This window comes from Aythya ferina, assembly GCF_964211825.1.
Source record: "Aythya ferina genome assembly, chromosome: 6".
Lineage (NCBI taxonomy): Eukaryota > Metazoa > Chordata > Aves > Anseriformes > Anatidae > Aythya > Aythya ferina.
The window spans coordinates 24194399-24216746 of NC_140303.1; the positions used below are offsets into that span (position 1 = coordinate 24194399).

A 22348-nucleotide genomic window follows, 5' to 3' on the forward strand; every position below is an offset into this window, starting at 1 on the left:
CTGCAAAACTATGGATATAACAGCTAAACTATTAAATTTAGTATAATTATATGAGATATAAAATTCAAATGTAGTGATACTTTTCAGCTTATTACAACTGACTGAAATTTTTTTATGCTCCGAATACAAGAACTTTCAATGTATGAGACAAAATACATTGTGGAATTTGGAAGTGGTATATAAATTGACTATTAAAACAAGAGAACTTCTTCAGGCTTCCTGTCTCAGACAAAAACAACACTATCTGTTCTATGAAGTCTGGTAAGTGACATGATAAAGGGTTGAGACTTTCTGGAGAACTTTATTTAATACATGAAATGAATTCTTCCAGCTACCAAAAACCACCATGTTCTCACAGCAAAACAGCAAAACACTGTGCTAGCTGAATAAATTCTTTGCATATAATAGCTAGTGTGATGCTTGCTATTTTGTTTCTTTACAGTTATTTAATTTTTTCTTCATTTCCACTTTTAACTATGTCTAAGAAATAAAAATGCAAGTAGTAAAACCTCTGAGAGGCCCAAAATTATATTTTCATATGGCTTTTTTCACAAAACCACTGTAACACCTATACCTATAAGCTTAACATCTAGATGAATAAAATCTACTATAATGATATCTGTATTAACAAATGTGAAGAAAAACAGACTAGTAAATATACAAATGTATGTTAGTATCCAAGGATATCACCGTTCTCTCTTTTCAGAAAAACCCTGAGAACACTGTTCAGACTAGATTCACTAGCCAACCAAGCATAGCCCTGTGTGTGGTCAGAAACTTCATTCCTTCCCCATTTTTAGCTTTATCAGTCATGTTTTGATAGGCCATTTCATAGGCCTATTTGTAAGCAGGAGGATCTGGAATCATATTATTCTTTTAGCCATTCTCAATACTACTTTTCAGAAGTACAGCATCAGGACAAAAATATGATATCACTATCACAAAGATAAAATATTTTTCTCACTTACAAGGGAACATGAAGAAGATTGCTGTTACTGATACAGATAGAGTTCAAGTGCAACCTCAAATTTTAGAGAAAACGATAATAACTGAAATGCCAAAATTAAAGTAGAACGAATGTATAAAATGTATACCAATGTATAAAAAAAGTGTCTGAAGTACCTGAGAATTATAAATATATGCTTCTAAAGTTAATAATTATTCCTTCTTTTTCCTTCCTGAGAAGAAACAGATACAAATTATAAAAATTATAAAGATTAATGAGCAGAGTAAGAAAATGGTCCACTTATATATGCTTCCCTGCATTTGGGGGGAAAGAACTGGGGAGAAGAAGGAAAAAAAAAAAAAAAAAAAAAACCTACCATAATTGACTCTTTCTGTAATTCTCTCAGTGTAAAATACACTGTACCACAGGTATCATGCTATTCCTTAACATGGGCAGCTCAGAGTTTAGTTTGGCTCTTCAGCCTAGAACAAGTTGTGCATCACACCAGAAAACAGTTCTGACAGTTTCTACAACTTAATTTATCTTATGCAAACTTTTTCTGCATTTGAGCTCCTTTGATTTGATTTTGGAAAGAGAAAGCCACAAACATAATAGACTAAATCTAGCTATGGTGCCACTTATTTTCCCTTTTGCTGACTTACCTGAAGCCAACTTTTCTACCTTTCTACATCAGCAAGAAAGTAACAATACTAGAGATACTAAAAAATCTAGCTTAACCCCTTTGAGGAGTCATTATGACCTCCCAGCTGCTATCTGGGGTTACTCTTCTGCAATACTCAGGGTAGGAAATTGGAAATTCTACGTGCATTGAAATGGAATAAACAGACTTTGTAGCAGAACCTAGCATCTACCAGTAACCCTAAAACCACTGCAGAAATAACAGCAAAACTAAAGATCTCTCAGTTGGAGGTGTTTCTTTGACTTAACTACTGTGTCTAGTATGTAAGCAAGCATTTCCATCACTAGAACTTTAAGAAGAAACAACACTGCAGCAAGGCAATATTCAGGCCAAATAGTTCCCTTCACAAAATGCCTACACAGAATAAATAGGAAAACTATTTGCCTTGCAAGTATATTGGTTTATGAAAGAAATTCTTTTTCAGATATGTTTTTTGCTGGAGTACACCATTTTCAGAATGAAATTTGTATTCATGGGACAGGGAATTTGCAACCATAATCAGAGCTGGTAATAAAGTCTTTTTGGACCAAGCTTCCTTCCTTCCTTCCTTCCTTCCTTCCTTCCTTCCTTCCTTCCTTCCTTCCTTCCTTCCTTCCTTCCTTCCTTCCTTCCTTCCTTCCTTCCTTCCTTCCTTCTTTCTTTCTTTTTCCTTTTTTTCCCTACCACAAAATTCTATATGATGGTATTTAGTGTTTAAAAAGTGACATTTTTCATTGATGTTAACATTTCTGATTTCAACACTTCAAAAAACAGTAGTCTTGCTTTTCCATATAAGGACAGCTTTTTCCTACACTTTTTTTCTCTTAACTATCAAAACATTTTATTTTTTTATCAATTTGAAACCTTCACTTTACTTCTAATTCTTTAATATAAAAAAAATAAAAATAAAAGCAAAGCAATTTTGAAGACTAAGCTTTTGTCTTAATCTTGAGAACAATAAAATAACACCTTTTAAAAAATACATTTGGGGTAGAAAGTCCAATTAGTCCTAAATGTAAGAGGAGACACAGCACTAGTTTAATAGATCAAGTTCATCTTATCTTTCTAACATGGAAACAAATATTTTCAAGATATTTTCATTCAGTGCCATTCTTTAGGTCTGATGTTACAAATTATTGTATTTTCTAAGAATAAGAAGTTCCCTAACTCTGTAAAGACTTCAGATTCCTGGCAGAGAAATCAAGTGATGACATGTATGAGTATATGTCATGAGTATAAAAATTTTTATACCTTGAAAATGCTGAAGGAGCTTAAATATTTTAGGCTCCATGAATTCTAAACATCTTCCCCTCTGAGCTCCCAAAATATGAGACAGAATACAAAAGTCTTTCAGAAGGCAAGAAAAGTCTATTTGAATTTGGGACTTTGGAAATAACTACATCTGCCAACAGTTTAGAAGTGTCCTTTCTTATCGGAAAAGTATTTTTGACCAAGCTCTACTATTCAGAAAGTCTAAGGGTTAGCTGGGCTGGCACAGGGAGTAAGTACAACCAGCAGATTAAGTCAGTTGCAAATTACTTATTTAGTGAAGCAAGGTTTGAAAGGAGGAGGTGGAAGCCTGGAATTGTGACTCAGCCTCAACAGCTTTCTTCAATTGCTTTTAGCAAGCCACAATTATACAAATCTCTGACTCAGCATTAAGAAGAACTTGGCAATCTAGTTTGCATCTTCAATAATACATAAGAATTTACATCTCAAAAATATTTTTGTCTTATAAGCTAAGATATATATGGTCTGACATCATACCTACAGAGTGCAGGTGTTGTCCACTTTCAAACAAAATATTTTACCCTATACACAATATGACGGGAAAGCTTCTGCTGAGCCTTTTGGTCTGTACTGGGACATCAGGCCTGGGGCCATGAATTTTGCTTCATGCCAAATTGTATTATTACTGAGCTAAGCAAGGAAGTGTGATGTAAATTAGATAAATTCTGAATGGGCCTCCTGACAGCTTTAGCAGCAGAGCTGTAGGAGAGCATTGAATGTTCAACACATCAATGAGTTCATTATGTGTAACCTGAAGAATAACAGCAATACTCCTCCCCACTACAGAATATTCAAGTTAAAAAGCAGGAACTAGGGACGTTAATTTTTAGAGCATTTATTAGCGTTTACGAGCAAAAAGTAAAAGTAAAAAGTAAAAAGTAAACTAGCGTTTAGTAGCAAAAAGTTACTCATTTAAGTTTTCTATTTCGTGCCCAAGAATCATAGCAAGAAGCAAAATTCTCACTGAGTATTCTTTCCAGTTCAACTGCAGTTAGACAGCTGAATCAGTAATGCAGTATAACATGGTCATATTAACTTGGTGAAGCAGAAAAGACCATCTGCACCACCATGAATATAACTAAAAGAGAGTGCCAGCAAAAAGCCTTTAACAGTGTCTAATGCCAGAAAATCTTATGAATGGTATTTTTAAGATCAATGTAATTGATAAAAAAAGGGTTTTTACTATTTGTTTCACCTTTGATTCAATATGCTTGCAGAACTGATTTATAAAGTGCTTCACAACTCAATTCTATGTACATTCAAAATAATAAAATCATTTTGTATGTACTTCACTGATTTCAACTGTGAGCAATCTGTTTAAGAATAGTCAGAAGAAATATGCATGCTCCCAAGGTGCACTCTACTGAATATCAGTGTGCGGATTGAAAATTGGCACCTTTAGGTGCTGTTTGTGAATCTGATATACACTGTATTGTTGTGTTAGTTTATGCATTAGAGTAATAGATTCAGTACTAATCATTTGGAATACAACAAGCTTTTTCAGAAAATCCCTGACTGAAATTGTCAAGAAAATAAAAGGAAGATTGTTACATGGAATCACATTTTAACACAGGAAAAAAAGGGTTGGAATAAATGGCCAGATTTCTCAATATCAAGATGGTATCAGTAGGCCCCTCCCCACCCACCCACCCCACCTCCCCTAACCCCACCCCCTCTTTACTGTTAAGTACATTTTCAAATATTAGGAGAAAGAAGGTGAAAATGGCAAAGTGAGAGTTTACTGATATCATAAAATTAATCAGAATATGATATGAGTATGATATGAAATTTACAGGCATATCCTACACTATCAGAGGTCTTACAATGTCTTGTACATGGACCTGCAGTGTCATCTAGTATAGCAACCTTAGGCTTTATACAGCTTTTACTTTAAGAGCAGGGCACTCTCACTTTTATCTATTTAAAATTCAAAAGAAATTCAATACCAAACACATAGGACATTCATTTGAAAATGTTAAATGATTTAGCTGTCATCAATTGCTCTGTTTTAGCTGTTGTGTACAGGCATCAATAAAAGAATATTTCAAAACATTTCAATATGAAGTGATAAATCTCAGTGCTAAATATTAATGAACATTAGCTAGCTTCAAACACTGGTGATTAAAACTGACTGAATAAGATAAAGAGGGAACAACAAGACATTCGTGACATCCTCTGAGAAATTATTTTGATATCAATCCACTGTAGAAAACACTCATGTTGCAGAGTGATAAGTGACAAGAAGGGATATACATGTATTAAGTCAAACCATTTACACGACATCCGACCATTTTAGTTATGTTATTTTCTTATTGTTTCTTCAGCACTTCTAAGTCTTTTACTGTGTTTTCTGTGCATCAGAAGAGCCTATGCCTCCATCTGAGTTGTATTACACAATATTTGCTGACTGGGTTTGCTTTGTTTAGGAAATGGTCTGTCGATTTTACATTTCTCCCCCTAGGTTTTCTTTATTTGTGCTATTTTATTTGCATTTTACACTTCCTCTCAGTTGCTGCTATTTCTTACCAATACACAAAGTTGTGCACTTTCCATGAACTCAGAATAGCCTGCTTTATCATTTAATATACCAACCCAGCTAAGCCTACATCCATGCAAATGCATGAAAGATGCTTGTATTGTACAGGTGCAACTGAGGGTTGAGAGCTATGTTGCTGGTTTTCCTGCATTTTGTTTCTCTTCAGAAGGTCAGAAAGGACCGTGAGATTAGATAAACTCTTTTAAAACAGACTGTAGAATCAATGCTGTTATCCTTATTCAGAGCTTAGTAGCTTAGGTTTGACTGAAATATGAAATCCTCTAAAAAATGAGTTTAACAAACCTGGATTTTAACAAACCTCCAGAATTAAACATTCCATTGCAAAACTTTATTAGGAATAGGTCTATCATTTATAGCTGTCATTATGCACTCTGTGTGAAAAAGCAGGTTTTCATGACAAGAAACTAATGCTCATCTTTTCTTTTCTATATGTATTTACACATAGGCAAACTTTTTGGATTCCGGTTACCTGGACTGAGACTTTTAACGTACAGAAAGCAGTCCTTACCACAGGAGGACCCTGATGCAGTGATAATCGACTCATCCAAGCACAGTGATGACTCAGTAGCTATGAAGCACTTTAAATCACCTACAAAAGAAAGTTGTAGTCCTTCAGAAGTGGATGACACAAAAGCACTGATTCAGCCCACTAAATGTTCGCCTTTGGTTAATATATCAGGACCTCTTGACCATTCATCGCCTAAACAGCAATGGGACAGACTTTACCCTGACATGATACAGACAAGCAATCCACTAACCCATTCCAGATCAAAGGAAAGCATTTGTAGCATACGGAGAGCGTCTTCAGTACATGACATAGAAGGCTTTAACGTCCATCCCAAGAACATTTTTAGGGACCGTCATGCAAGTGAAGGTATGGTAGAAAAATCAGTCAGTATTCTATGATTCCCTAAGAAAGGGATTATTACAATTTTTCATAGTAACTATGATCAATCTGTAAGCAAAATTAAATATAAACATCTATACATATTCAAAGTCAAACTGAAAATATTCAGGGCCCAAATATGCCAGGCCTTTTTTGCCCTAAATACTGCTGTTCACGTCTAAGCAGACCAATGAAATCATGGGGTTGTTCTATGAGTACCAATCAACCTTCTGTACAGGGATATAGTGAAACTGGGTCCAACATCTGTAAAGCTAATTTTTGTATTTGGGAAAACAAATCAGCTGATCAAGCTAAATTGCATGCATGTTCTGGCCCCTTACTCACGTAGATTAGAATATCTTTGATTGTATGAAATCTTACTTCAGAACTTGATAAGTTTATTTTTCTTAAAGCTGTGATATGCTCATTGTATATTCACTAACTCAACACAGAGACATACTTTTTCTCTCACATTGGAGAAAAATTTTCTCAGCAACTCCAGTGAAATACTTGGTACAATGCTTGGTGAAATACTTAGTGAACTATTTAGTGTAAAATTAATGTAAGTGTCATTTTCTCTTTGTGTTAGTATATTCTTGCAACCTAATTATGCAAAACATAACAGAGCATGGGCCATGTTTCTTCATGTTGGAGATAGAGTTTGAGAAACTTGGAAAACAGCTCAACAGAGGTTTGGAAGCCCTGTGGTGAATGGAGAAGCACCTTTGAAACTGGCTTTCCCAGAAAAGTGCCACATATACAATGCTATTAGAGCTACTGATGGTCTAATTTATTAAATTGCATATAATTTATTAAATTGCATAATTTTTATTCAAGCTAGATGACAAGTAATGTATGTGGAATATTTTTAAGAATTCAGAAACATGTCATGGAAGACTGTACAGATTCATAAAATTGCAAGAAAACTGGGTTTTATTTTCAGTGATTATGGGTTTTTCTCATATTTATTAACCCCAAGTGTAAAATTCATTTAAGTTCTCCTGCCTTTTGGAAGGTCTGTAGCAAGAGGTCACTGCTTCTGTACATCTCCCAAAATATAAATCTGAATGCTCCTCATCCAACTAGATTAACTCGTACAACAACAGAACTGATTATTCCTTAAACTCTTCCTATATTAAATATAATTCAGAAATGCTTCTTTTCTCATTTTTTTTTTGTTTCTTTTGGACTCTGATTTTTTCAGCTCAAATGAACCTGAAAATTCAATTAAATCCATTCCAAACCATGCCACTTTGCTATATGTCACATTCGCATTGAAGCCAAGATTTCAAGATAAGGATCTGGAGCCAAAAGTCTCCAAAGTTCAGGCATGTCTTTTGGAACATTACATATGCTTCATCTTGGTTTTAACTTCCCCAGATATATAAATCAACCTTTCAAATAAAACACATTTAAAGATATCTATTTTGTCAGTTTCTATTTTCAGAACTTATTCTGATTAAAGCATTTCCCAGCTGGTTGTTAATTATACTAAGAAAATGTGTAAAAATAAGTTTGATTATTAAGTTTCTTGGGTCATGATGATACAAAGCTCATGCAGAAATTGCCATATAATTTAGTATTGGCTTCATAGAGAAGCAAAAATTTTTAGCTCCATTACACTGAGTAAAATAAATTTTATTGTGAGAAGTAAACATTCCATTTGAATTCCTATGGCCTCTTACATGATGTTATCATTTACAATGTCAATAGATAAAATAATGCCACTCTGGTTTCACTTTGCATAAACTACAAAATAGTAGAGAATCTGTCCCTCACTTTAGATCATACATACACGTTCTAAAAAAGTACAGCAGAAGAGAGGATTGTTCTCAGAATTGCACTATTATTATTAACCATCTTTGATGCCATCTGCTTCAACCCATATTAGAATTTGGCACCTTATGCTGAAAAGATGTTTAAATTTAGCTAGCAAGTAACATCCTATATGCTTTAAGGAATGGTATGCCATAAACCCCTATTGTTACGATAAAATTATCTGTGTAAGTTAGGCAACCAAGATTCAGCCTAAATCTTCTTCTCTGGACTCACAGATTCTGAGCAGAAGCTGTAGATACTGTACTGAAGAAGGTAAAGCCCTAATTAAAGGTAACTACAGTAAGTAAAACCAAACTACGGTCCCAGTGTGGCCTAGTGGCAATTATACACTGAAAGGTATTACATTAAAAATGATAATTTAGGATTTTATACTCATTTCAGTGTACTCAATTGAATTCAATCTTAAATTTACCTATTTGACAGTAAAAGCAGCAGGGCTTCCACCCTATGCCTGAAACGTGGCCAAGCTCTTGTCATCTGAAACACCATCAATCTACATTTTGCAGGCCATGCACTTTGGGAATTTTACTGTCTTCAGAAAGGGTTCTCAGTGACACCTCTGCGGCCTTCTGAAAAAATGGTGGCTTTGAGCCTAACTCAGCCTACAAAACCTGCAGTGCTGCTGTGGGCTCCTGGCACAGGCATCAGGCTGACAGGAGAAAAGCAGTGTCCCACACCCCCATTGAGCCTGGCACTGCGTCCCACACTCCCTGGCTCTCAGGAAGCTGAGGGAAGCCAGAGAGGCAGCAGGTGCCACACGGTGCCACACACACACAGGACATCACCTCCAGTTCCCTTCACAGGAGAAGGCCGCAGCCTTTCTCTTGAGCAGGCTCTCAGCATGGACAGGACAGACGGGGCTAGAGCAAGCTGAGGCCTCAGGGGCTGCCTCTCAGAGGGGGGAAACCGTGCGTGAATGTCAGCTTGAGGCCCACTGATATGTGCAAGCTGGAAAGCTGGTCATGGCAGCCAGCAGCACACAGGGGCATGGCAGTACCCTGGGCCTGGCTCCACTCTCCTGCCAGCCCCTAGAGCCTCTCACACCCAGCAAGCCGCTGCAGCCAGGCAGGGTGAGCTACATGAAGGGAGGGCAGCCTGTGGGTCATGTACATCCTTGAGTACAGGGTAGAGGTGGGGTCTACCTACAGACACATGCAGCTTCTTTTAAAAATAATGATGATAAAAGGTGCATTGCTTTCTCTCTGAAGGGATTTTCTCTCAGGTGAGGATTCAGTGCTAGGTGTGCTTGTGAGGAGCAGCTCTCAGGTGTACCTCATGAAGATACCTTTGTCACTGTTACCTCACGCAAAGGCATCTAAGCCCTGAAGAAAGGTTTAAGATACATCTTTCTCCTCAGTCTTTCCTCAGTACTTACTCAGAAAAGGTGTTTCTCACCTTGCTGCCATGGTAAAACAAGTTCTGGGAAGCTTAATTCCTGCTGTGAGACCTGGGCAGGCGCACAGGGCCTGCACAAGGCTGCCCGCTCACCCATCGGCATGTGCAGCCGGCCTGGGCCACCCATAGCTGCGGGTGCCTCAGTCTCACATAATTACATGTGCAAAGTTATTGTTCAGTGGCTTGGCTATTTTGACTTCCAACCCAGTGCTGGACTTGTGGAAAAACTATTTGAGCATTTAACTATTAAGGCAACTAAGCTAGGGCCAATTCTATGCATTTTTTGCAGCACCAAAAGATCAACTCCAAACAGTTTTAAAGGTTATTTTTCAATTGCCAGAGTGACTTCATCTCGACTAAAACTTTATGTAATATAATCAAGGAGGAGCAAAACTATTTTAATTCCAACCACGCATATTTCGAAGCAATATTTTCTGGTTTTTTGTTTGTTTGTTTGTTTGTTTGTTTTCTGATGTAGATTTTAGTTGTCTGTTTTTCTCTCTTTTCCTTCACTTTTATTATGCTGAAAACCAGACAATGGTCGCAATGTCAAAGGTAAAGTATACATCTAGACATTCCAGTGTTTCAACAGCCACACTTTTTGGCATGTTACTTTGCCTGCTCTGTGAAATGTTCAAATGCAACATTCTCATATTGGCCTCCCAAGGGCTAGCTGCATTAGTGAAATTATGTACATTGAACATGTAGTTATTCCCTTAACTATTGTCTCAAGGTACTAACTACCAATCCCTGGAAAAAGTGAAGGCATAGTTAAACAGTTACTGAATTTAAGTATCTTTAATTCAAAATTAAAGGGAGGGACATAGAGCAAGTTGTTTAACTCAGTGCTGTTGTCTATAAGCAGGCAAAACTTCTGTAGAAGCAATCAGGGGTTTTACCTGTGAAAGGATGTAAAGGTGGGCTGGTCCAGTAATAAACAATCTACTGTTATAAGTTGGTTACTTTTCAGTCAACTATCTCTAAAATAAAATAATTGGTAATTAGGAGCCTTGTGGAAGTATCTTCACTTATTCCTCTTTTGTCTCCTTAAAACCAGTTTCACGTTCCTGGATGGCAGGGGGTATGGTTTCAAGCTTCCTGTAGTATTAAAATGTGCATGCACGAATTTCATTGCCAATTTCATGTTTAAATAATTTTTAGCGCAGTTACAAAATTGCTTCTATTTCACCAGCACTGATACATCTTTTAAAAGCATTTTGAATATCATTCTTTAGTAACTACTCCATTTCTAAAAAAAAAAAAAAAAAAAAAAAAAAAAAAAAAAGTGTTGTTTAATTGTGATATTTTAGCTATGTCTGAAAACTGATTTGTGATTTCATGCATGAAACAAAAAGTGTGTGTACTTGGTAAAGTTGTCTTTCTAAACTGCATGCACTGCATGAGCCAGATTCTGTAGAGCAAGTCATGGACTCCAAAATCATTGCATTTGCTTCACGTGTATGTTGGCAAAATCTTGGGGAAGAAATGCAGTCACTGAACTGTAAAACAGCTTTTATATTTACTGCTGGTGAAAGATGATGGATTGACAGCTCAGGAGAGTGAAATCATTTCCTAGTACATTGTGTAAGCAGGAACAATGGAATCCAACCATAAAAATGGGGAGCTCGGACCTTACCTTAAAGAATCTCCATTGTAGGCAGAAGCCTGTCATTCTCCCTGCTTATTCAGTTCTTGGCTGCTCCACTGAAAGTGTCAATCAGAGTGCCAATTAGTGTCAATTCTGATTTATTATGGCCCTCTTTTTCTGCTTCCTGCTATGAGAATATAGGAAAAGTCCACTAGCTGTCAAGTAGCAGCTCAATTGCTAGCATCATGGTCTGTACTTAAGCTAGTAATGTCTTTTAATTAATTACCATTATCAATGAGGTACATATATCTTTCACCACTTTTTAAAGCAAAAGAAGGTGTTTTTTGTTGGTTTTTTTTTGTTTGTTTGTTTGTTTTTTAAAGGTTCTATTTTCACGTGCAATTAACTTAAATATGGTATTAAATGCTAGGGCATGGATATTAGGTAGAGAAGAAGAGAGTAATTCCATTTCAAAAAGAAGCAATTAAAGATTTAAATCACAGAAAGCAAAACTTCAATGCAATGTAAGCATCTTTAAAGTTACCATCAAAATAAATAAAATAAAATAAAATAAAATAAAATAAAATAAAATAAAATAAAATAAAATAAAATAAAATAAAATAAAATAAAATAAAATCTGCTATCTAATTGTAGATGCGTGTACCTAATTCTCCTAGTTTCCTTTTTATCTTAGGGAATCAAGAATCTTGTCCATCTTACAGATTGGCCAACTTGATACCCCACTAATGTTTAAGCCAATTCAATATTCAGAAAGGATTAATTGCTACTGTTGTGTAGAGAAGTAGAGTTGAAGAAATGCAGCCAAGCGCTGCCCATCACACACCAGCCCCTCTGCTAATTTCTGAGGTGACTGTAACTGCTTTATTTTGAAGACCACTTTTTAATAGAAACAACTAGATGGTGGAAAGATGGATTCAGGTCCTACCTTAGCTATTTCCTTAATAGTGTAATCAGTACCAGGCTTTCCAGAATTCCTTATGGGAGAAAGGCAGTGAAATCTTTCTAGCCTTTCCCTTTCCTTGTGAAGCTGTTCTACAAATAATATACGAGGTTCATTGGTCTAAGGATGAAAAGAAAGACTGATTTTTGTAGTTTAGTGGCTAGAGCACTCACCCATAAATTTTGTTTATCTTACATCAAATGATCACTAGACAGAAAGAATCGTGAGAGCAGAAAAACTAGATTGAACTCTCCCAAGGGGAGCACCTTAACTGTTGACCTGGGGCATTGGGCTCTCCCCTTGTAATCTTGAAAACTTCTCTGCACAGTGGCACAATTTGAATTGGTATAGCGAAGGATTTTTTTTCTCTGGACCAGATTGCTAAATTATCATGAATTTAGGAGGTAGAAACCATGTGCATGAATTCTTTTAAGCTAAGAAAGCAAATGAAAAGATAGGTTCCTCAGCAAGCATTCTCAGCCAGGTACAAGAGAAGCCCAGCTCTCACCTGAAGAATTTGTCAGACAAACAAAAAAGAAAAAGAGGCCTTCTTAGTAACTGAAAAGATAAAACATAGATACTGACCTTCACAAAACAGCCTTTGGGCTCTGAGCCCCTAGTAAAACCTCTGGCGGTCAAGGTACAGAATGCAGCGCTGCCTGGATTTCCCTACAACTAGCTGCAGGCAGCTGGTTGCTTTGGATAGTACTCCTTCACACACTGCATGTACAATCCAGCTGTTCCTCTGTTGACTCAAAATTACCCCATAGCCTAATTCTGTCCCACTGGCTGTTCATGAATTATAGCGGCAGTTTTTGTTTCCTTCCTAGGAATTAAAAAAAAAAAAAAACATTAAAAAAATAAAAAAAAATAAAAAATTTATGATACAGTGAGGCTCTCGTGTGGATCTGAGAAAAAACCTTCAATACCATAATTTAGACAGTGTAACTGAGAGCAAGACCAGGGGTTTTTCTTAAATACATAACTGGAATTAATTGTTATTGTCTAAACATACATGCAGCTCCCTTTTCGAGTATTTTTCTCAAAAACAAACTTTCCTTAATATATTTTTGTTTTCTGGATAAACTGTATGATGAAAGTACAAAATAAGTATACTGTTCAATTATATCGCATACTTGTTGTACAAATCACTGTACAATATTGAAGAGAATAATTATAATGGATATGTACCTCATGAAGTATGTGCACTCCATATTTTTTGTTTATCATGTCTCATTAAAGTAATGCAAGATGTTTAAGTGTATATTAAATAATCCATTAATATGCTACATATGTTTGTTGCTATTATTTTCAATATTTTTTGTTCATAACAATTAAACCAATATATTTTGTGAGTTTCTGATGCTTCAAAATTATAAGGGCAGTGTTAGACATAGGTTAATATGGAGTTGATGGATCAACAAGACTAGGACAGGGGTCTACTTAGTTTTACAGTTTACCAAAAGGCATTTTTGAACTAACTATCCTGGAAGCATGAGCAACAGTACAGATGTGATAACAGAGCCTTTGCTCAGATGAGACACTTATATAATTGTGTGTCCTATTTGAGCTTGTATAAACAAAATGAGAATATAGTGTTTATACTCAGCCAGAATTACCATGGGGCATACCTGGTAACATTAAAACAAGTAAGAACAGTCCTGTTATGTACTTTGCAATCCACCGACGTTATAGAAAATATTGGAGGCTTTAAGTAGAGGAAATTTCATATTAATATCCACCAGTGAATTTGATTCTCATTAACAGTAGAATTATTTTTAAAGTGCCAATAATTTTTACTATTAAAAAATATCATAGTAAAAAATAGTTTTTAAGTACAGTTCTAACATATCCCACATAAATATTAATGATAACTTATCTGCATTTGTCAAATACTAAATATGTGTTCTGATTTTTCAGGGCCTTTTAACCATATCAAGTCAAGTTTGTTGGGATCCACATCGGATTCAAATCTCAACAAATACAGTACAATCAACAAAATTCCTCAACTCACCCTGAATTTTTCAGATATCAAAAGTGAAAAAAAATCTTCATCTCCTCCTTCTTCGGAGAAAGCAATTATTGCACCTAAAGTGAAAGATCGAACGCACAATGTAACAGAGAAGGTTACCCAGGTAAGGTAATGACGATTGTGCTCATTTTCAGTTTCATGAAGCTGATTATCAATTTAGTCATTAGATTGTTACCCATTTCACAAATGGTTTGGATTTCTTTGGAGGGTTTGAGCTGTTGTTTACTTTGCCTCCAATTCAGTTGCACATGAGGTAGTTTACAATGTAGTTACTGCTTAACTTCTGCTTAAATATGTGTTACATTTCAAATAGGAAAACAAATCAAAATTTTCAGTTTTAGTTTTTAATAGGAAAAAGCTGTATTATGCGCTGGGTGCCCTGAAGAAGTCTATTAACTTCAGTGATTCCTGCCAGTTAAAAATGTGCAAAGATCTTCACAATAAAGTAGTATCCTATTCAATGTTTTCTGAAATTTTCTTTGTTACTTTTCACTTACTTAGGTTTCTGATACATAAAGGACAACATAGACATACTGCCATTCATTTCTAGCTAGTGGTTTGCAGGAGTGAATTTTTATTCTTTAAGCAAACAAAAGAATCCAATGGATATTTCAGTGTTTTGGTTGTTGTTGTTTTTTTTCCTTGTTTACTAATGAAATTAAAATATCACAAGGATATTTAATGTCTATCAGCTATATACATATTTACACATTGCGTATACTATTATTAACTGGCTTGATGGATGCAGCTTTTCTTTAGATGCTTCCAGGAGGGTTTCTTGGACAACCTAATGCAACTTTGTCTTAATCAAAGCAAATTCCACAGGTTTACATTATATGAATAGCACAGTTGCTGATGTCCTCTGATATACCTAGTGGGTAGAGTGCTCTGGGGATATAAATGAAAGGTTCAAATCGATTTTAAGTGTGAGCTAAGCTCCAAATTTCATCACCTTCATGTGTTTCATCAAGCCTGTGGCAATTCTGAAGTACAGAAAGGTCTGTTTCTAAGTGGATGGAAATTTTAAGGTATAAATAATGTAACCTTTTATTTAGTTGTATACCTAGGGAAAAGATTTCAGGGTTGCATATTTTTTGAATACCTAATTTTCAACTAAATTTTTAAGGGCTTGATCTTAAGCAAATTATTCAGCTAAATTCAGAATTGGTATTAGATTAGTAATATAATGACATATAGAAGGACAGGCTGCCAATAAAAAAAAAAAAAAAATACAAATTAAGATACATCAGTCTTTATCCCAAAAAACTTCTACAGTCTCAGTAAGTAGAAGTTCATTCCTCAAGTGTCAATAGGCTGACAGACTGAAGAAGGTTGGAAGTGCATTCTAATATAATGCAGGTAGAGATTCCATAAGGAAAATCTTGCTAGAAATAGCTTTTGCCTTGCTACTGACCTGCCTTCCCTAGACCAAACTGCAGCTTCTTGATATTACTGCTATGCCAGATAGTTTCTGTGTTTCTTCTCCCTTTGACAGATACAAAAATGAATGTATTGTACACCCTCCTAGAGAAGATAAAAAGTTCTATCAGTTCTATCTTGAGATCAGTTAGTGCCTAAAATGTAATTGGATTTTTATCTTTCATATATTTTGCCTGTGATAGCCAACGTGAATCTGCAACCATTGTACTTTCTTCCCTGGTCAATTGTGAAAGATTTAATCTCTTCTGGATCCATTTTGATATTTTTCAATTATTCATTGCAGTTATACATAGAAAACTTTCACAGATAATATGACAAAGAGTCAAGTTACATTAAAAAGACAAATTTTTATAAGTTATATAAGCACGAGTCAAACATATTTTTTTTTTTGTTTGGTTTGTTTTTTCACAAAATTCTGACTAGATATTTAGAGCCAGAGTGCCAAGCTTCTATTTACTAATGACACTATTATGGGAAAAAAATATTTAAAATCTATTTTTATTCTTCAAACTTCATACTATGAGACATCAAGTAAAAATTGCTTAGATCAGCTAAAACGTCTCGAAAACATATTATCAAAACATTGATAATAAGTACATTTGAAATTGAATTTGAATTACTCTATAAAATCTTTATGCCACAAAACACTTCCAATTTAATTTGACATTGCTTTATGTCCTTTTCCAGAACTATATCAACCAATATGCAGAGTAGCAATTTCTGTAGCAAATTGTGATAATGTCAGTCATCATAATTGGAATTACCCACAGCTGTTCCCTTCTCTCTTACTGTATTAAGTTACCAATGTTTTCAGTTGTTGCTCTGGCCTGAACTGTAGGATTAGGTACAAGAAGAAATTTCTAGGAGGTATAAAGAAATGTAGATCTACTGAAGTTGATCGTACTATATCTATGTGCATCAGTCAAATATCTAGCACTTATTTTTGAATTAGATTAAAAAACACATTTAGACATTAAAATTTTTAGTGCTGTTTATGTTTCTAATATTGTTGTTTCAATATGTTTTATTAAAATCAGCACGGTAAAGGTTCCACTGCATGTCTGCCCATGTCTTTAAAATCTAAATCTCTTATTAAAACTTGTAATAGAACCATAGATCCATTTTGTATCTGCAGAGGAGTGGAAAAGTGGCTTTGGAAGGTTTCAACACAGCGTTGAGAATAAAATATGGCAGAAACGTCAGATGAGATAATTAGCATATGCTCATGCTGGCACAGTCCTCTGATATGTAATTCTGTGAAACAGCATCAAAAATGTACAGGAGGGAATGTGACCTGTTAGACCTATAGGATGATATCAGTAGAAAATTAGTATAAAATGGCCATGGTAAGTTAAAAGGTCAATGTTAATCAGAGTAGTGTCATTCTGAAATAGTCTTCCAATAGAAGTTAAAGCAGGAATTCCAAGTGTCTTTAGACAGAGCCTGAGAAATGTAGTAAAGGGATAGATAACATGATGTGCTTTTCTGGCATTGCTGGACTCAGTGACATGGAAGGCCACTTCCAGTCACATATGGCTCCATTCAAACATCTGTCCATCCCTCTCTTTGTACTCTTCACTGTATCTCTCTCTCCTTCTCCTTACCTCAGCATTGCTGAGAAATTTATTCCTGCTGCTATAACCTCATATGTCCACTACTGTGGCTTCTCTCAGTCTGCAACCCAAAATATGCAAATGTGGACTCTGGTACCACACCATATCACTGAGCCTCACAGGTGGATCAATGCACTCTGGATTTTCTATAATGTATCAGTAATAGCAAATGAAGTGTCAGCATCCTAGGATCCAAGAATGAGTTCTTCTTTCCAAAGATAACAGCTGTATGACTTCTATCATATTCACAAGCTGAAGAAGGAATTTAGATAGTGAAAAAGGAGGGGTTATCACATAGCTACCTTCACAAGGTAGAGGAAGAATAATTACTGAAATAATAGAATAGTCATGGCTATTCTGTATAGATGGATGGAAACATTTCCAGAAAGAGAGACAGGCAAATACAGTTTTAGTGGAATAAATTAGGAGCAGACAAAATTTTGGAAAAGAATTTCACAAGAACAGAAGTTATGGGACAGTGGCTGATATTAGAGTGAAAAAATACAAACTTTGAAATGTGGGTGGAGAAAATGAGATTTCATTGGAGATTTTCAAAATAAATAAAATTCTCAACATCGTACCTTTTAAGTAATATGACAAGTAAATCTAATCAGAAAGAGCTAAGTTATAAATTCTACTGTCAGGACCTTTTGAATAGGGTCTTGCTACTTAACAGGAGAATTCAGGACATTATGTGGAGATTAAAATTCCAGTTACTATATAGCTTGCAGTAACACTTTTGTCACTCACTTCACTGCAATCTATATAGTAACTACAATCTACATAATGTCCTGAATGTTCTGTGGTTTTAACTGACCAAAACTCCTCTTGTCATGCAGAGTAGCATAACTTCTACTGCATGCCTATTTCTGCATAACATTGGCTTTTACTGAAATGAGTTGACCAGCAGTAGCTGCCAGATAGTCCTTTTTTAATAATTGGCATTCTTATATCCCGATGTAGATACCTGCCACTAAAATTAAAGTTACATTTCCATTTACACTTGACTAAAATGCTTTTTTTTTAATGTTTCACATTATAATTTCCAGAGGTGCTTGGCTAGAACAGGCTCTTCTAGAAGAGCCTCGACTACCTTCAGGGAGACAGTCCCATGTCTGCACTTTTTTGCACTGACAGGTTCAGATGGGGTCCTGACACTGATTGCTAGAAAGAGGCAAGTCTTCCCAGAGGCACAAAAAGTAGACTTTTGTTAAAGAAAGCAGTGGGGCAAAAAATTGACATCTGTCCTTTAACGTTTTTGATGAGTTTGTAAAGAGGACTTCTGGCCTTAAAATTACAGCACATAGAGGCAAAACAGTTAGCATTTTTATCTTTTTTTTTTTTTTTTCAACCTTTTTTTTTTTTTTAAAGTGCTCTTACACATCCGGTTCATGCTTATATATGGCCCAAAGCTGAGAACTCCATTGTGAACAGACTCAGAGCAATGTGAAGATGTTTGTACCTATACTTAATTTCAAAGACAGAATTTCTGAATACTCATAGACTGGCAACAACACTGGCAACAAACAATGATTCATCCAGTTAATAAATGTATAAATTACTGATCCCTTTACTGTGTTCTTTAAATAAGGCTGTTTTGTGGCCCCTCATCATTAATGCTCAGCTACTATCAATCCCCTGAAATTCAGCAGTTTGTTCAGATACAGCATGTGATTGAAAGACTCAGCATGTATCCGTTGATTATAATTTGTCATAATAACTGACTTATGGGAAAGTAGAACTGTGATCTTCAAACTTCTTGGAGATAATAATTTTCAAAACAGTCCACCCACCTGAAATATATATAATACCCTGTTTACATGGCTGATCAAATGATAAGTATGTACCTTAACTGGATACTCTGCTGATTTGAGGATTGTGTTCTGATCTGCAGACATGCTGATCGTTCACAGCTCTTCTGAAAGTGGAGTTCTCGGTGTATGGCAGGTCACACATGAACTGATAGACCTTGTAGTATTATTCCATGTTTTTCTAATCTGGCCAGACTCTGTTCTGTCAGTCCCAGAAGATTAAGAAATAAGTAACAGTGCCCCCCAAGGCCAGCCTCAGCTGTTGATATAAAAAGAACTGTTATACGATCATGACTTCAAACCGACCTTCAGGTTTTCAGGCTAAAAGAAGTCATCTACAACAAAGATGGGAAACATAAGACCTAAAAATAAACCAAATTACTGAGCTATATATTTTTGGTACTCTGATTCAGCTGACATACTGGACCATTTACAACATCATAAAATAACTTGCACACAAACATTATTTCAAAGCTATTCATTTTGGAACATAAGCTGACATAAAGCAGAAATTTCTGAATTAAGGGCAAATGGCTTTGATATGTCTTCCAATTACTCAGTTAGGCATACATATAATGATGAAATTGGGGGTTAAGCAGAGCCAACATTCCCTACTTACTGTATGGAAAGTGTAAATTATTTGATTCTGCTGAAAGGAGAATCTTTTTTATTCAATTATTTTCTATCCTTGTTCTCAATGATCAATTGATATAACTTATACAGGAATTATTCCCTTTGTTTGCAATCATACTTAGCAACCTCATACAATAAAATTTTATTGTTGTTATATAATTAGGCTTCATAATTACTGTAGATGTTGTTATAGAAATGGAATAGATGTGTGTAATTTCATTGTCATTTAGAAGGTATGACAGATCTGTGTGTGAAAAAAAAAGAAAAGCAAAGATCATTGTGATGGCAAAACCAATAAAAATACTCCAGTCTCAGTGTAGTCATTTATACCTATGCAAAGATGTCATTTGGAGAACAGGCTCTTTTGCACTGGAGCAAGTAGCTATACAAAGCATAGAAACAGAAAATAAAGCCCATTGTTTTTATCAATTTCAGAAAAACATAGCATTTTCATTGGAACTGCTTGCTGTTGCATGAAGTAATAAAACGGCATATGTAATTAGAGATTCACAGGAATTGTGAATGATAACATATTCCTTGAAGGTGATTGTTTCCAGTAGAGCCTCATGTCTTTGTGACAGCAGAGTAGGCTAAGGCATCTCAACTGCTGGAGTGTTTTGTGATTTCACAACATATGGTGGAAATGGAGCAGTTGGAAAGACCAGCTGCTTTGAAGCAAGTAACCTGGAATCATCCCTAATTTGTCCATGTCCTTCTCCCTTGATCTATTCTTCTGAGAAAGGGATTGTCCGATTTTGCTGAGTTGGGAAAAAGAATCCAGTATCTTCCATGAATTAACAATTCCAAGTGATCAGTATTTTGTAGGAGCAATTTGCTTGTCTTGAACCAAACACTTTAAGATCTGTTCATTGATGCTAATGTGGAATGGATTGTATGATATATATATATTTTTTTAACTGAATACTTTTCAAAAGCAATGTTCTTCTTCTGATGCTAGTATATGGGGGAAATAGGCTTTCAGACTGCATTGTAGTTCATTCTGAAAATATGAGTGTGTAAGAACTAATGTCCTATGGAGCAAACAAAACTGATCAAAACCAACTTTTAGGCAGCAATTTTGCAAACCTGTGTTCTCTGGACTAGAGCTCTAAACCCCAAGACTGGTGAATTTCATGGTGAATTGACCTTGAAAGTTTATAAACTTTGTAAGTTGCTCAGTGAAAACCAACCATTTTGGCACCCACCAGAACTGAAAGAAGTCAAGCCCTGGCTTAGCCTCTGTCAAGCCCCATTAAGGTCCAGAGAACTGTCAGAGTCCTTTGACCAACTTGGCATGCACTGTCTAAAATAATACCTTTCATGTATATAGTTAGAGCTACCTTAAAACAGCCATGAAAGGAGTCACAGTATGTCTTTTATTTAATGTTAGAACCATACAAAAATGTAGCATGGAAAAGACGTCTAGGGGCCATCTAACCCAACCTCCTACTCAAAACATCAGTTAACTTCAGTTAGATCACAGTCAGGTGGTTACTGTGTTAATTCAGGAAATGCTTTCTCTGTTTAGGTCAACATAAACATATATTTTCCCAGATAAAATCACCCAGCAATAGAGAGCAATAGCAACTGACATGCAGAAGCAGGGAGGGAAGAAGGCAGAAACTGTGGAACTCAGACTCAGGACTCCCTTCCTCCCTCCCTGCATGCCCTAACCTGCAAACAGGCTTGGTTCTGAACTCTCTTCTGATGCTGGACACCTCACAGGTAAGCATGATAGTAAAAATGTTGGATCTAGCTACAAAATGCCATAATGTGGGCAGACAACATTTAGCAATTGCCTGAAATTGCACATTCACCCCTATTAGGAATCATTTTCATCAGACAAGGAATGCAGCTGTGTTCAGCTAACAATTTAATAGCATTTTTTGCAAGTAACATATTTTCCTTGTAGTGTAATACTAGCTTATACACAAGCTGAAAAACTGGTCAGTAATTTGAAGGATAACATTCTCAAGGAAATAGTTAAGTTCCCACACATCACTGCTGAAAGAAATTGATGAACAAGCTAAAAGTGAGAGCAGAATATTCCAGCAATTTGCAGATAGTAAGGTGATGATATAACTGGTGATAATTATAAGGCAGTTTTCTTCTGCTACTGATTAGAAACTAGGTGGTTTAAATATGCATATAAAGGAAAAGCAGTAGCTTTTTTTTTTTTTTTTTTTTTTTTTTGGTTTTGGAGGAGTATTTTTGTAGGTTTGGGTTTGTTTGGTTTTTTTTTGGCTTGAGCAGTGGAGTGGGTTGAAGCATGGGGATTGGTTGGTGTTGATGTGTTGAAATCTGAGCAAAATATTTTCCATTCAGGATTTGTTAGCGTTTGGGGCTTTTACATTGGATTAGAAGTAGCAAGAAAAAACAAAGACCATGAAGCCCAGTCAGAACAACATGTTTTTTAATGGTTTCAGAATGCCCTCAAAATTAATAAGCAAAATGACAAGGTCATGCTTCTCATCTATTATCAGTCACGTGTTAGAATTTGGTTAATGCTTTCAGCTTGTAACTGGTAGCAGAACCAATAGGGAAGTGGGTACTATTTTTTAATATCTTAAAAACTGGCATGAGCAGGTATGTTCAGAATACTACTACTAACGAATGTAAAACATTTATTAAATGGGAAGTAAAGATGTTCATTTCACAGCTTTTTTCTAATCTAGGTA

General features: G+C 35.6%; 1 protein-coding gene across 8 annotated transcripts in view; it reads left to right on the top strand.

Moving 5' to 3' along the window:
- KCNH7 (potassium voltage-gated channel subfamily H member 7) overlaps nt 1-22348 on the top strand; it is a 222020-nt gene that overhangs the window by 139494 nt on the left and 60178 nt on the right. For 2 of the 8 annotated variants that reach the window (XM_084524177.1, XM_084524180.1), the window contains 4 exons: nt 5918-6346; nt 10127-10147; nt 10650-10673; nt 14062-14276. In XM_084524177.1, coding sequence (XP_084380303.1) covers nt 5918-6346; nt 10127-10147; nt 10650-10673; nt 14062-14276 — 689 coding nt within the window. The remainder of the gene's footprint in view (nt 1-5917; nt 6347-10126; nt 10148-10649; nt 10674-14061; nt 14277-22348) is intronic. The other 6 variants (XM_084524179.1, XM_084524183.1, XM_084524178.1 and 3 more) reach the window with 3 other exon arrangements.